This window comes from Coprinopsis cinerea, assembly GCF_000182895.1.
Source record: "Coprinopsis cinerea okayama7#130 chromosome 2 map unlocalized cont3.2, whole genome shotgun sequence".
Classification (NCBI taxonomy): domain Eukaryota; kingdom Fungi; phylum Basidiomycota; class Agaricomycetes; order Agaricales; family Psathyrellaceae; genus Coprinopsis; species Coprinopsis cinerea.
Genome location: NW_003307543.1, coordinates 1273333 through 1288723, shown reverse-complemented (window position 1 = coordinate 1288723; position 15391 = coordinate 1273333). Strand labels below are relative to the sequence as shown.

General features: G+C 50.4%; 5 protein-coding genes across 5 annotated transcripts; 2 read left to right on the top strand and 3 right to left on the bottom strand.

The window, feature by feature from the left end:
- Window positions 1–508: 508 nt before the first annotated feature.
- On the top strand, window positions 509–4416 carry CC1G_01242 (hypothetical protein; the record flags this gene model as incomplete). Its single annotated transcript, XM_001833128.2, has 11 exons — window positions 509–592; window positions 644–689; window positions 746–822; window positions 876–1015; window positions 1068–1436; window positions 1489–1636; window positions 1704–1878; window positions 2355–3125; window positions 3552–4001; window positions 4053–4160; window positions 4217–4416. 11 exons carry the CDS (start codon window positions 509–511, stop codon window positions 4414–4416), a joined length of 2568 nt encoding a protein of 855 aa, XP_001833180.2.
- A 428-nt stretch (window positions 4417–4844) lies between these two features.
- Window positions 4845–5415, bottom strand: CC1G_01241 (hypothetical protein; the record flags this gene model as incomplete). Its single annotated transcript, XM_001833127.2, has 4 exons — window positions 4845–4871; window positions 4926–5137; window positions 5202–5306; window positions 5373–5415. The coding sequence occupies 4 exons, from the start codon at window positions 5413–5415 to the stop codon at window positions 4845–4847; spliced, it is 387 nt and encodes a 128-aa protein (XP_001833179.2).
- Window positions 5416–6496: 1081 nt separating this feature from the next.
- Window positions 6497–7762, bottom strand: CC1G_01240 (hypothetical protein; the record flags this gene model as incomplete). Its single annotated transcript, XM_001833126.1, has 3 exons — window positions 6497–6660; window positions 6712–6822; window positions 6880–7762. The coding sequence occupies 3 exons, from the start codon at window positions 7760–7762 to the stop codon at window positions 6497–6499; spliced, it is 1158 nt and encodes a 385-aa protein (XP_001833178.1).
- Window positions 7763–10283: 2521 nt separating this feature from the next.
- Window positions 10284–12300, top strand: CC1G_01239 (N-myristoyl transferase; the record flags this gene model as incomplete). The annotated part of the gene is made up of 8 exons (XM_001833125.1): window positions 10284–10664; window positions 10720–10750; window positions 10800–10927; window positions 10986–11077; window positions 11128–11244; window positions 11301–11796; window positions 11853–12128; window positions 12178–12300. The coding sequence occupies 8 exons, from the start codon at window positions 10284–10286 to the stop codon at window positions 12298–12300; spliced, it is 1644 nt and encodes a 547-aa protein (XP_001833177.1).
- Window positions 12301–12493: 193 nt separating this feature from the next.
- CC1G_01238 (minichromosome maintenance protein mcm7p) lies at window positions 12494–15265 on the bottom strand (the record flags this gene model as incomplete). The annotated part of the gene is made up of 9 exons (XM_001833124.2): window positions 12494–12562; window positions 12640–13153; window positions 13207–13597; window positions 13651–14221; window positions 14275–14596; window positions 14646–14866; window positions 14917–14976; window positions 15031–15167; window positions 15217–15265. 9 exons carry the CDS (start codon window positions 15263–15265, stop codon window positions 12494–12496), a joined length of 2334 nt encoding a protein of 777 aa, XP_001833176.2.
- Window positions 15266–15391: the final 126 nt, after the last annotated feature.

The following is a 15391-nucleotide window of genomic DNA, read 5'->3' as shown; positions in this document are numbered from 1 at the left end:
AGAACAGAATCTCGTGCCTTACCGTTTTCAATTTAGGGGGAAGGCATGAGTGGAAGAGTGTTTCGTTTACCGGCGGTCTCGAGTCAGATGGTATGGGCGATTCAAAGATCACCCGAGTAGTCATCGTGAAGCATGAAGTCCCTTTTTCGAATGGATAGTTGAAACCGGCGCGTGACAACTTGTCCATTGACTCGAATGCGAATTGGCCGAAGTCGTTCGCTTAACAACGTCTTCAAGTGGGCGAAGCAGAGCCTACGATTCAGCGCGATTCCATAACTCCATTGGTTGCGGAAGTGTCAGATGCCGTCGTCTGACTCGATCGATGGTTTGACAGAGAAACGGGAGATGGAAGAGTTTGAAACACAGGACACAGTGTGCCTTTGACTCGAGATGACCCTGTTTGTCCAACCAGGTGAAGCCAGTATCGCCACGATCTTTTCATGATCGGTGCGAGGGTCACCTTCTCTACCCATCACAGAAAGATACGAAGAGGTGAATGACTCATAGTATGGGTGTTGCAAACGTCGGTCAAATATGCATCAAACGTGTGAAAGGCGAAGGGCGAAAATCCCTACAAATTTACAAAGGCAAAGTTGGTTGTGGCACTTGCACGATTATCCAACTCAATCTCGCAATCGCCTAGGTCCCCGCCGCTGAAATGAACGTGTATTACAACCACGACGCAGCCAGTACGTATTCCATGTTTAAAAGTCATACCTATACCAACAAAGCTTCGCTCATGCAGGAGTGATACTTGAAGCAAATATTGCTAGGGCTAGTCAGGAGGAAACAAACCGACCGATTCTTTTATCAGACATTGATGTCAGTAGTTTTACTTCTGCGAAGATATACTCGGCGTTAACGACCAAAGACAGCCAGACCAACTGGCGGTCACGCAATTTGACAACCCACTCACCTACCGATTGACCCCACAAGAAGATCGCGACAACGAGGCTTACTTTAGAGTTATTGGGGTGTTGTGCTCGAAGGTGTTGCCCCCTTTTCACTCAACCCCGTTAGTCGAAGAAGCGATTCTGGTGTGAATAATACTGACTTCAAAGCAATAGAAAGATACGGACCATGCAACACTTGCGGAACCTTCGTCAGTTTGTGAAGCTCACGGGCCTTGGATCACCTTCGTTTGATCTGGTCGGCGATGCGATGGTGTCCATACTAAAGCTTTTCAAACATACCCTGGGAGAAGATGGATTGACGGGGGTGGAGCCCAAGCTATACGAGGGAGAAGTGGCGCTCGATTTCCATGCTCGCTACTTTACCGACCGTGAAGCTGCTCCGCAAGAGAAGCACGTTCCATTCGATGAACGAGTCGATCCACGGGGGATTTTGGAGACACTTCGAGGTACACGGCTTATCCACGGTCCGGATAATCGAGTGGAGTACTGCATCAAAGTCATTGATCCAGACGGAACGACGAGGTGAGTGGAGGTCAAACGAGAGCATGATTCAGTGATAATAATTACCTTTTAGATACGAGCCTTATGATCCAGCGTGTATCAAGGAAGGTGACATTGTGGAAGTCACCTGTGCGTTTAAGTGCGTACCCATCAAGGACCGGCGATATCGTTTCCTTCCGGCGCTTCGGGCGGTTACCCTCTTGGAGTCTTGTGTGCGCAAGGTAAGGCCATCGATTCACACTGTTTCAATACCAGCGGATGAGATGTACAGTTGCTGATCATGAATAGGAATCGGAAACTACCCGAGAGCAAAGCAGAAGTCAATGCGATGTCATCAAGACGCTTCCGCCCGCAAGGCTCCTAAAGCGCAAGTCATTGTTCCTCAACAGCACGGAGAAGAAACCAAGATCAGAGATTCACGGAGAACCCGAACTAAACATGGCGATAGACCATGGTCCACAGAGTACTTCCTTCAAGTCCTAGTCACATCCTACTGTAAAGCGCACCAACCATGAGAATGAAATGCGGTTTCCGAGTTAATCGACCTTCGTACCTGAGAATATGCCCGAAAATGGTCCATTCGACTAAAGTGACTTGGGCGTCGATCTTCAGAACAAGAAATAAATTTGAAGCATCATTGTTCTGACTCACCGCAGGAGGCATCCGGCGCGAAATGAGACGCCATCCAAAAAGCAGGGGGAATGCATGGACCAAATCTTGCGTCGAAAATTTGGACCGAAAAGGCATTGCCAATCGTCATAAGAGGCGCCGGCATAGGAAACCTCCCACCACAGAGATTCCTGCACACCCATATCAGCTGAACGATGGGTAACGTCGTACCTTCGCTCTGGGGTACCACCATCCACAGTGTCACGAAGAAATCAGGTAATACTCACCATTGTTCTTGCGTTCCATGACACTCACGCATGCGTGTACCAGGAATTCGGGACGGACGCCCACTTGTGATCCCCAAGGAAGTCCTCAAGGTGGTCGTGGAGAATGCGGGGATTTTTGACCTCAAGTCTCTGGGCGGAACTAACAGGAAGCTTCGTTCCTTGACCCGAACTGAGGTCGATCGACGGGTTTTAGTCCTCATAGACTCATTTTCTCTAGACCCTCAATCGACTCTCCTGCTCTTGCGAAATGCCAGCGCCTACATATCAGGGTCAGCTGTGCTCGCCGTCATCGATCCAGGGATGTTCGAACCCGGCGATCTTGACATTTACGTCCCCATGGCGCACGCGCATGAAGTTTGGGTCTACCTATGGCAGAGGCGCAACCGAGGCTGGGGCCAGCTTATTGACGATGATGACTTCGTCAGGGCAGGTTTGCCCATACCGGACGATGAATACTGCGGCATTCCCGGGATCGCTGCTATTTGGTACTTCAAGCATGCGAACACCGGTAAAGTCATTAACGTCATCGTCACACGCACCAGGCAAGTTAAATCGTACCCGGTCCGAAATCTCTTCTTACACATTTATCCCTATAGCTCAGCGCTCCCCGCCATCATCCGGTTCCATTCCACCGTCGTTATGAATGTTATTAGCTATTTCGGAGTTGTCGCGCTATACGGGAGTCTGACAAGGGCGAGGGTCGGATTTACCACCAAGGAAGGACGATTGTCGGGGAGGGATCTCAGATGCCTGGAGAAGTATCGGGAAAGAGGATATGTCATTTACCGGGACTCCCGACTGGAAGGCTTTGTCGGTACTCACCTGTGTGGAAGCGATGGGCGTTGTTCTCAGACCTATCGATCGTTGCACGACGATGAGGTTTTTGTCGCCCCATTTGCCTCGTACATGCCTCAAAGAAAAACCGACCTGCTTCAGTCCATGGAAGATGTCTTGCTGTGGCGATTGAAGAACAATCGATGCTATCGCAGTTGTCGCGACAGCACGGCGCTGATAGTTACTAGCGAAGGGGATACCGTCGACTTGTAATTCCATAGTATAAACAGCTTGGCAGGATTCTCCACCTAGTCATCGATGAGACCGGAACCGAATCGATGATATTGGTACTATGACTCGGTACAGGATGCCCCTGGAATACCATTTGATCTACGATCCTGCAAATGCCTTGAAATAGAGTCAAATGACGACAGACAAAAAGGGCCAGAGCCTTACCTGGACCCAGGCAAGTTTCAACTTCTCGTCTCCCTGCTCACCGACCACCACCGATCCCGTACTGCACTCATGTACGTCAACAACAAGGTCACCGACGAGCGCTTCTATGACAGCGGCGAAGTAGCGGTTCTTCTCGATGCCGAGCTTCGCGTTGAGGGTTGGAGGGAGTGGATACATAGCTCTCACCTGCAGGTCCGACCCCCGCCATGTAACCACCCGAAATGCACGAAAGATGGCACTTGTGAACCCTCCACCGTCTGGTTCGGGTGTACCAACTGCTTTCGCCTCAACATGCGTTGCTCTCACCATGACAGTTTCATGATGATGTTGTTGGCGGAGGCATTCCCGCGTTACGCATTGGAAAGGCTGATCACCATCCAAGGCCAATATCATGGTTACCATGCTCACGCTCGCAGTAAAGCTGGTAGGCCAATCGGTGCTATCAAGGGATTACAGAATGGTGAGCGCATAGTCTGATTTTGTCGATCGATTTCTAACCAAAACATTAAAGTTGCCCACCAAATGAAAGCGGTGGTCGCTGGGGACGAAGCATACAACGGCAATTCGGCGAAGACGGCCTTGAAAGACTTGCAGCGCTACACATTTGAATTAGCGATAGGTGTGTATTACAGTCCAATTGCTACTCACTAAAGCAATTCATCCGACCACGAACAGGTCGCAGCGAACTTCAAAGGCGACTGTATTCCCTAGAGGCCATGATCGAGGACATGGCTAGTGTCATCTATGGAGTGCGGGTGTCGAAGAAGGAAACTGCAGAGAAAGGCATGGAACGATTAGAGAGGATGATGGAGGGTAGGAGGGGTGATGTGTGGATGGATATGCCAGACACTTGCTACGGCGAGCACAGCATTTAGATGCCGTAGTTTACCCTCTTCCGTCTCATTGAACTCTCCTTAATTCCATTGGAACAACATCGAGATGATAGCGTATTGAGAGAGAGACTTGCCGACCCTGCTTGTGGAATTGAAAGTTGGTAAAGGACTAAGTAGGGACGAAGCGACGCAGTTCACAGATCACAGATGCTGCGTCCGTTGTGTGTATGTTTGTTCTTGTTGCCCAATGCCTTTAGATTACGTCTAAGCACATGACGTAGGCGACAAGGGCGACTCTATTCTACAATGCTCCTCAGGCCTCAGGCTTTAGCGAAGTCGCTGAATGTCGAGGTATGGCCGTCTTCTTGCGCTTTTTCTGATCGATGTCCTTACTAGTACCCACAAACAATAGAGCAGTCATCGAAGAGAATCTAGTAATTGAGGGTATTGCAGGACAGGTAGCGGTAATACTACATGGTCGAACTATTTACGGTTGACTGGGCCATGTAAAGTTAGCAACGATCCAGGTGCACAACACCGTAAGGACGTACGGGGATAGGCTCGTGCGGGGCAGCGCCGTAACGTGTAGTGGGATCATTCCAAATATGGGAGTACGTTTCGCGTTGATGAAACAATAAATGCAACCTTGTAATCGCGTCGGTGGGTGATATGCGACTGGACGAAGCGGCGTCCTTAACGATCGCAGCGACATCGTGGATCATCATGTCTTGAGAAACAATCTTCAAAAACCGATCCTGATATCCTGAGCGGTGGAGAATAGGAAGGTGGTAAGGTTCGGAACGGTATCATCAGTGGAAAATGCTCACCGATGGCGACGGCGAATATACTGCGGCGGATATGGGTGAAGAACTCGTCGGGGATGTTCGACAAAGAAGTACCCTTCTCGATCATCTCCTGGATCTTCCCGATTTCTATGGGTAAACACGTACCAAGGTTAGAATACGGGGCTTGACCATCAGTAGCAGGATAGCGCTTACGAGTAAATAGGCCCAGAAGGTTTTCAAAGGGTGCTTCAGGCATGGTCGACGCAAGCGTCATGTGCGCCTGGAAAGCTCGACGAAATTGTGACATCTGAGAGGCAGTCGCTGAGGAATACCGAGCGACAGTCTGCTCCAAAACGCTGCCCCTGAGAGAACACGAGACATTGTGTCGAACGCAGCTAGTGCACCCCGGAAAGAGCGGGGACACGACGCAGGGAACGATGCCTTGTGTGCACAAGGGCGAATTGCAAGGGGCCTGAGATCCAGAAGAGAAGTCTCTGGAAAAGCGGATCCAGGTCTTGCGGTCTAGAACGGATCGCAATCCAGGGAGGAGGAACGCAGAGTTGTAGAAAGAGAGAATTGTCTTCATCTCATCCAGAGAACCCGGGGGTGGATGGCCGCAAGGGAGCGAAGACATGATTATGGTTGCAGGGGTGAATAGATGTGTACGAGCAGAGTGTATTGCTCGAGTCCTTATAGTCAAGGTGCGCCGATTCATTCTGTGGCAAAGAGCACCGCCGTCATTCACAGTCAGAAACCGGAGCCGGATGATTACATAGGTACTGCTACCGAGAAGCGAACCGAAGCTCGCTTAATGATTGACTATGTGTGGGCGCTTGTATGTGTAAATGGGTTACCCCGGTTGCCGGGCGCTTTGCAATGGTTGACGGAGTGACTTGCAGATATGATTTACTTGAGTGGTGTCAGGGTCAGATTTGATTGGGTAGATCGGGGTGCACCGAAAACGGACTGACGACACAGGGCGCATCAACCCGTAGAATTCGAAAGGGGACCATATTCGCGTTTGAACGATGTCGCCATTTACTATTGAAGTCACACGGTAGAAAGGCATCGAATTTGGAAATAAGAAATTGAATTTGTTAGGACAAGTTAAAGCGAGTACGAGGTAAGCCTACAGGCTACTATATCACAGAAGGATTTATGAGGCAAGGGAGCAAGTATCATACCATAAATAGATATAAACCGAGTAATTACTGTGGTGGGTGATTAGTAGAAATGAGTACAAGGTAAGAGGCTATCGAAATAGTTAAAGTGAAACTTGGAGATAGGTCAGAAGGTTCAGAGAGACATTACTTTACCGACGTAGCGCGGGGAGAAGGTCAGGGATGGGACAAGAAAGGGCGAGTTCGGAACAGAGAAACAATTTGCTGGACAGCTTGTTCGGCGGATAAGGTGCGATCAGTGGCAGCGTGCTTGAGAATGAGGGCGATATCATGGAGCATTCCCTGTTGAGCGTTCACGCGAGCGACATCAGCGGTTCTAACTAGGTCAATTTAGCAGGCATCAGGAGGAGAGGTATATGAAATGGCGTTACCGAATGTAGCAATAAAGATAGCCTTGCGCAGGTTAAGGGCCAAGTTTGCAGGCGGCGGCGTCTCGGGCCGGTCTTTCGCCGAATCTAAGTAATCTTCCAAGGCAGAGACATCTGGGGTGAACACGGGAGCTGTCAATACTTATCCACGAAAGGCGAAAACCAACTCACAGTGTAAAAGTGGTGTGATTCCACCTTGTGTCCTTGAATTAGCAGCGAGTGCGCTATCTTTCTGAATGGCCAACGCGTCCAGGAATTTCCGAGCTAAGGCCGTGTCGATGTTCGCTTTGGCGGAAATGAAGACGATAAGGCAAGTGTCGACATGAGAACAAGTCAGGCCAAGACGGACACAATTGGTGCACCCCAAAACGTCTGACGGAAGGCACAAGACTTCTTTGGAAGCACACTGGGGGGCAGAGCACGGGCCTAGACCGGGATTAGCGGCGACGATATCTTTCCAATGCTTGGGGTTTAGGAGGAAGTCGGTAAGGAAACGAACACACGACGACCTATAGAAGGCGCTAAGGGCGTTGTCACGGCGGGTGCGCCTTTCGGTTGTGGAAAGGAAGTGGGAACGCGGCTCGTCGAGTGTCTGTGAGGCGTATTCAGATTGAAGTAGTTGTTTAGTGGGGTTGAGGGGAGATGACACATGGTCAGACAAAGCTGCGAGAGTGGTGTCGGTTGATCGTGGAGAGGGAGTGGTAAGGAAGTGAATGTTGTCGGCGTTGTCGGTCGCTCGGTCGTAGCGGCACTGGACGGCACCACCATGTGGGAGGGGGGGCGATGATTCACGGTCAGGTGAGGAGGCAAGGGAAGCATCGATAGGCCCTGAACCTGTGCTGAGTGAGGCCGGTTCATAAAGATTATCGATGGTTGGCGCGTAATGGATTGTGGGGTAAGAAGGCAAATGATATGGGGATATTCCAGGGATGGAGTACGAAAATCGCTCGTGGAATGCGATGGAGTCAAGAGTCGGATTGTAGGGGTCACCGGCAAGAGGAGACGGGGAAGGCGGACCGAGGGCACCAGCGAGACTGAAGGTGGAAAAGTTCATGGTGGGTGACGGTTGCGTTAGGTCGGAGAAACCATTGTCTGATTTAAAGTAGCAAGACAACCAAATAAAGGGGCACAAAGCAGAGTCTATACGCGACGACGAGCGGTCATTTCGTCGGCTAGAGAGGCCGTCGCAGTATATTGAGAACCACCAAGAGAGCCGCGAAGGAGTGCCAAATCGGGGAAAGCGCCTAAATGGCGGGTTTGTGGAGTTCCAAAAGGGACGGTTCTTGATTGGTTAGGGAAGGGAAAGCAGAAATGTCAAATGAGTCGTGTGAGACGGTGCAAGAGCCGAGGAGGGAATATCCCGAGTGACAGATGTTAAGATGTGGAATTGACGATACAAGGTACAGATTGCTTCGGTGGCGGAGAGGAAGGCGCGGAGAGGATGGACTGAGTCAAAAGTTCGCGAGATAAAGAGATAATGAGGAGGACCAATGTCAGTATTTGGTAAATAAAAAAGGGGAAGGCGAGTACCAAGAGCAATGGCAGGATGCGGAAGAAGAAGTAGGTAGTTTATGCAAGACTTGTGGCTGGAAGTGATCCGGTGGAATCGTTGAATGTGCGGGGTGCACGGAGTGGAACCTTGCTATTGGCTTAGTTGTTACTCGGAACAGGGACAGCGATATTTGAATCTGAAATGGGGCGGTGATTCACCAAAGATAGTGAAGGACACGGCGGCGCCAGGGCGACTCGCTCCCATTGGAAGCAAAGCGTACAGGAAGGTGACTCACGGTTGGATGGGGTTGGAATGTTTTTTAGGCAGTGAGATGCGAAGACGGGAAGGGGTGAATTGTTACGGGTACCAGCGCCGTGCGATTCCAGTACCTGCGAGAGGGAGGGGTCGTTCACCGTACCGGCAGCTTACCCTGCGTGCCTGGACTGTCTGAGGCAGGGGTATCAATGCTCTCACCAAACGGCGATCGTACGACAACAGCTCTTGGAATCATTCAACGGAGATCCAAAGGAAGCGGACGATTTCATGAAGGAGTTCAAGGACCATGTTGATGTTGGTATGGAATTGTACCAGTCGGGATTCCCAGGCATCTCCCTCGTTCTAAGTCGTGAGTGGAAAGGTTTTGGCCCTGGGGCTGTGACTGACACACTGCACGAAGAAATAGGGCAGCTGGAGGAAGGAATGTGCGAAGGAAGGATGGGAATCGTCGGATTTCTTTGCACATGTGCGCCGCAACATGTTCATCTCAGCGATAGGTCAGTAGATTTCCAAACGGCAGTTACGGAGGAGAGGAGAGTAGAGGCGGAGCAGGGCATGGTATTACTCGCGGACATGTTGAGATGTCGTTCCCGGTACTCATGTATGATGGAGGAAGATAACTGTAGCGAGGAATGAGGATGACACAATTTTTATATAGTTAAGTTAGGGTGAAGAAGAATTTGAATACATGACTGAAAGCAAAGGAAGACATGAAACGTAAAGAAAGCGGGAAGCGCGATACCGAGGACATGGAGTGGACAGAACAGCAAAATCTCGTGAAGAAAAAGGTGAATCTCGTGAAGAACAAAGGTGTCATTGACCGAATAGCATTGTCGCAGGATAACGAAAATAGAAAAGAGCGAGTCTGTAGAGCGAGGGGCTGTTAATAAGGAACGATGAATTTAAAATGGGTTGGGCGGGAGTCGAACGCGGGACCTCGGCAAACATCACGTGGCATTTGAGCGTCGCGTCTTGGCGTCATGAAATCCCATGCAAAAGAAACCGAGTCCCGACAGGCCTCGGAATTACTGGGACATCCGGGAAGCTCCTACGACTGCCAAAGCCTGGAGCCCCTCCGGCCAAAGACAGGTATCGCTCTCTGCCCCCGCAACATGTCCCGGAATCTTCGCGGTCGAAATCCACTTCAACATCCGTCATGATACCCTCTTGTCACCCTGGTTGGAGAAATTCTTCCGCCTGTGGCCAGCACCAGTCGTACGGATATGCGACGAGCATCTCACAGTAGAGCGCATATTGAATGCTGTGCGGCAGTTTTTCTACGAACAGTTGACGCGTTATGAAATCAGCCTCCTTGCGAACTCGCCCAGAGAGTACCGTGCAGTATATAACGCGAACCATCGCCGGATACGAGATGCCTTTTGGGTCTCTTCAGGGGATTTTGGGGTCCTCAGACGGATAGATCTTATAGCTAAAGGGAACTTCAAGTTCGGAGGGGTTGATAAGGTGCTGAGGACGAGTGACAATAAGCTGGTAATTCGATATTCTCTTGGACAGTTGCCTACATAGTGCTATTCCACGATGTATATACAACTCAGTCAGCATCCCATAATTCACAACACTTGGGACCTATAAATTTATGGATGTCCCGGGATCGAACGCGGCCCTCGAATTCGGGAACGACACTTGCCCCTGTTGCGGCGTACGCATGTCCCACGTGCCGACACCACTGATAACGATACAGCTGAGGTTCTGGAATCTACATTTACCCTGTCAATATTCAATCCTCAACCACAGCGGTCGAAGTCGCCCTAACGAATCCCCAAAATCAGGCCACATATTCCCGGCCATGTCGTCCCAGAAGCAGAAGGAAGTTGTCGCCATCGAAGAAATTATCGACACCACGATCGATTCTGACGAAGAAGGCTCGAATACGGGATCTGAACCCGAGCAAGACCAACCCGAAAGCTCTTCTGCCCCTGCACAAAAGAAAAGCAAGAAACGTTCAAAAGCCTCGAAAATTCTGAGCAAGATCAAGGGAGATGAAGACATCCCAGACGAAGTTGTCCAGACTGTCGCGGAGAAAGTCAAGGCGACTGGTCAAGTGAATGCGGAAGAACTCACTCCGGAGAGGATCAGAGAGGCTTTGCAGCAGATGAAGATCATGGATGTTGTTAAAGGAAAGGCTGGAGTCGGCGGTAAGAACCAGAAGGATACTGGTAAACACAAGGTCAGTCGATCCTCCCATGTATCTAGTTTGCGGGCGCTTATTGGTTATTATGTAGTTCTGGTCCACTCAGCCCGTTCCTCAGCTGGGTAGGTCTTCCATTGAAAAAGGCAGCTCATTATCTGACTTTATTCTTAGGCGAGAGCCCGCCGGAAGAGGATGGCTGCATCGAGGAATCCAAGCCGGCCAGCGAGATTCGGCAGCAGCCTTATCCACTTCCAAAGGAATTCGAGTGGTCGATCTTGGACATTCAAAATCCTGCCGAGGTATCAACTGTTTCTCTAAAACTAAGTGATCTCCCCTTAATTTCTTGCTCCGGTACAGATCAAGGAGGTTTACGATCTTCTTTCTGGCCATTATGTGGAAGACGACTATGCTGCGTTCCGATTCCAGTACAGCGCTGAATTCCTTAAATGGTACGCATCGGGCGACGTTTCAGTGGCTTTCCGCTTGACCCTTCTATTAGGGCTTTGACACCTCCGGGATACCACAAGGAATGGCACATCGGAGTACGGGTAGCCTCAAACAAAAAGCTCGTCGCTTTCATCTCAGGGGTTCCGATGAACCTCAAAGTTCGCGACAAGTTAGTCTCTCACCCGCCTGGCTTCCTGACATCGCTAATGGACTCGTGTCTGTTAGTGTCATCCCCGTTAGCGAAATCAACTATCTCTGCGTGCATAAGAAATTGCGTTCCAAGCGACTTGCTCCCGTCCTCATCAAGGAAGTTACGCGTCAATGCAACCTCAAGGGGATTTTCCAGGCTATCTACACGGCGGGTGTGGTCATTCCCACTCCTGTATCGGTTTGCAGATATTACCATCGGTCACTGAACATCCCGAAGCTGGTTGATACCAAGTTCACCTATGTCCCAAGGAACAGCACGCTAGCGGGAATGATCCGTCAGAACCAATTGCCAGAGAAGCCTTCCCTGCTTGGGCTGCGAGAAATGGAGGAGAAGGATATCGGAGCTGTTCACGATCTGTTCCAGAGATATATGAAGCGTTTCGACATGATTCCCCTGTTCGACTTGGAGGAGACCAGACACCAGTTGTTGAGTGGAATGGGCACTGGGAACCTTGGAGACGGGGGGCAAGGTCGCAGGACTGGGCAAGTGACTTGGTCGTACGTTGTCGAGGTGCGCTCTCTTTGAATCCATACAAGAAAGCCGACTGTATTGAGCTATGCGTTCAGGACCCGACCACGCACAAGATCACCGATTTCTTCTCGTTCTACTCCCTTCCATCTACGATCATTGGAAATGCAAAATACCCTCTGTTGGAAGCCGCGTATCTTTACTACTACGCATCAGATTCAGCTTTCCAACCCGACGCAGACTCCAGCGGCAGTCTCCAGCGAAGACTTACAGTTCTCATCGGGGACGCACTAGTTGTGGCCAACAACGCTCGTTTTGATGTGTTTAATGCTCTCACCTTGATGGACAACGTCCCTGTACTCCAAGATCTCAAGGTCAGAGTGCCCGACTTTCCATTATTGCAAATATTGACGATCGTGTTAGTTTGGCGCCGGAGACGGTTTCCTCAACTTCTACCTGTACAACTGGAGAACCTCGCCATTAGCAGGAATGAACGGAGAGGGCACTGTCTCTCCCGGAAGAGGGATTGGAGTCGTCATGTTATAACGAGATTGCATTTAGTTGGGCCAGGGGCCGTCATATTACAACAATACCAAGGATAAATCAAACACGACAGTAGAGAAAACAAGTAAAATGAAAGCAGGGGATTGAGACTACATGACTACAAGCAAGCAGACAGAAGGAAGCAAAAGTACAACACAGAGGCAGCGCAAATAGAGTGGAAGGGGTATCGATGCACTTAGTCGGCTCCAAGAATTTGAAGCTTGGAGCCGTTTGCAATCCGTGTCCAGACTTCGAGCTCCTCGTACTTAAAAGAAAAACAAAGAATTATGTCAGAACCCGTTTACGTCGACATTGTAAAAATGTAAAAAAGAAAGTACTTACGCCATGGATGCAATCCATCAACTGAGCCTCGGTCCATCCAGCATTTAAGACCCGCGCGCGGACATCCACCATGGAGAGTGTATCATCATCTTCCTCGTCCGAATCCACATCCATGTCCCGCTCTCTTCCAGGGCCCCGACCGAAACGTCGAGGAAGGGGTTTCGTCTTCCTACTCAACATACCGCGAATGAGCCGGTAAATTTGACTGGCGACGGATCGGTCGTGTTCATGAGCTTCCTCGTCTTCGTCCTGTAGACTGTCCTTGCTGCACTCCATCAGTCGGAGGGCCTCATCGACATCGGGCTGGACGACTTCGTCTGCGAGTCGCAACCGGGCCAAAGCCTGGGCCAGACGCAAAACACCGAGAAGGGTCCGAGCGGAGGTGTAGGTCTGAGTCTTGTTATTCGCCTCGTCTTTGGCCAATTTGCGAAGGCGGACGTATGAGTCGACGATGTAGCTAGAGACATGAGGAGGAACGGTCGGTCGTTTTTGCCTTGCTCGTGCAATGAAGTGCCTTGAGTTCAATGGTTAGTACCTGGGGTAAGGACTGTGACAAGAACATCTTACCGAATAATGTGAGGTGGGACAACATCGTGCTCAAGTTCAGGGTGTCGATTGTGCATGTGGACGAAGGTGACGTGCTCGGCAAGGCGTTCATCCGCATCTCGCGAAGGCTTGTCAAGAATTAGGAAGAGGAGATCGAAACGCGAAAGTAGCGCAGCGGGGAGATTAACGTTTTCGATGACGGTCGCTTTGGTGTTGTAGCGCCCGAAGAGGGGGTTGGCAGCAGCAAGGATGGAAGTGCGAGCGTTGAGTGTAGTTGAAATGCCCGCCTTGGAGATGGAGATGGTTTGCTGCTCCATGACTTCGTGAATAGCCGTGCGGTCGGATTCATCCATTTTGTCAAATTCGTCAATGCAGCAAATGCCGTTGTCTGCGAGGACGAGAGCACCACCCTCTGTTGACAGGAGTAAGTTGGAAGCAGTCAGTGTAACAATCGGAAATGCTTACCGAGGACCATCTCATCCGTCACAGGATCCCGCATGACAGCAGCAGTGAGTCCAACGCCCGAGGAGCCCTTGCCTGTGGTGTAGACTCCTCGAGGAGCAATCTTGGAGATATACTTGAGTAACTGCGATTTGGCAACACCGGGATCACCCATGAGGCAAATATTGATATCTCCACGAATCTTCATTCCGTCGCCCGTGACCTTGGTGACACCTCCAACGAGCAACAGTAGCAGCGCCTTTTTGACGTCTTCATGACCGTATATCTCGGGGGCGATGCTCTGAGCGAGAGTCGAGTACAGCTGCGGGTTGTTGGCAAGGTCATTGAGGGTCTGTTCGATTTCCGGCGTGGTCTCCATTTCGGTGTATTGCTTCTTCAACTGGTGAACGTGGTGAGTTTCGAGGTAGGTGTCGGTCAGTAGACCAGCTCGGATAGCTTGGAAGCCAGTGTATGGGACGGGAAGGAAGATGCCGCCGAGGTGAACGACGTCACCTGGATTCATGGTGCGAGTCAAGGGTCCGTTAACATGGACGGTCATAGACCGAGGTATATGACCGACCGGGACTTGATCAGCCTATGTGAAAGGGTTTGAACTCAGAGAGTACGACAAAGAAAGTAGGGACTTACCATTTCCTGGATCTTGACTTCTTGGAATGGGCTGAACCTACAGGCCCTCGTTTGCATATGGAGAGAACCACGGACGCCATTCTTGAGGCATTCATTGGCGTTTTGGCAGTCGGCAATGGGGGTGAAAGTTTTGTTTGAGATATCCTGGAAGGTCTCCGAGCCGCAAACTTCACAGGTATAGGCGTTGACTTGCAGCAGTGGTTTGACTTCTGACACGCGCGTCACGATGCCCCGAACGGTTATAAGTTGACCCAGGTTGGAGCCACGGACATCCCTAACGGCGAGCGCCACGTCGCTCTTGAGCGGTTTGAAGTAGAGAGAACTGCGTCTGCGGTGAATGGAGATGTTTATGAGAAAGTCATCAGACTTACTATCGTCGTAAGAGATGGACAGGGAATTGGCCCTGTGAGTCTTCAATTTGTTCATTCCTTTCGCGACGCTGGTGAATAATGACATCGATGACTTCGTCGTGTTCACTGATGTCTTTCGTCGGAAGTGGCATCAGGGTGTCCACAACTTCGCTGAAAAGCTTGACATATCGGTGTGTGTTGGCTCGTATTCGGGCGACAAGTTCCCCCGTCGTGCCCTCATGCTAGAGTACCATCGGTAAACGCGACAAAGGCCTAGACGGAGGCGACATACTGTATAAATGTCCTCCAAGTCGATCTGTAACATCTGTTGCTCCCGGTTCGCAACGCGTTGCTGTAGGACAATAAGAACGTGAAAGACGCGTAACTTTGGGTTCAGAACGCGTACCAGCTGCTTCATATACTTGAGACCCTGAACCTCTGCGGGTACATTGCTAGTATTCTCGTCGATCTCGATGTTGGCGAACTCGGACACTAGGTCGGCGGTGTCATCCTTGAATTTCGACAAAAAATCTTGGATTTTCTCTACAAGACGGTTATAAGAGAGTCGTCTCAAAAGCGATTATTAAAGCACCTTTTTCCTGGTTATAGTAGACTGGATTGGGAACAGTCGTAAGGGACATGGTGGAACGAGGAAAAGAAGAATGAGCGTGTCGGCGTTTGAATTCTCAGTGCTTCACGCTGCCGCGTCTTGAATGTTGCTCCTGCCATTGTCTTGTTCGATTCTCGCAGACTCGCACCGCTCCAAT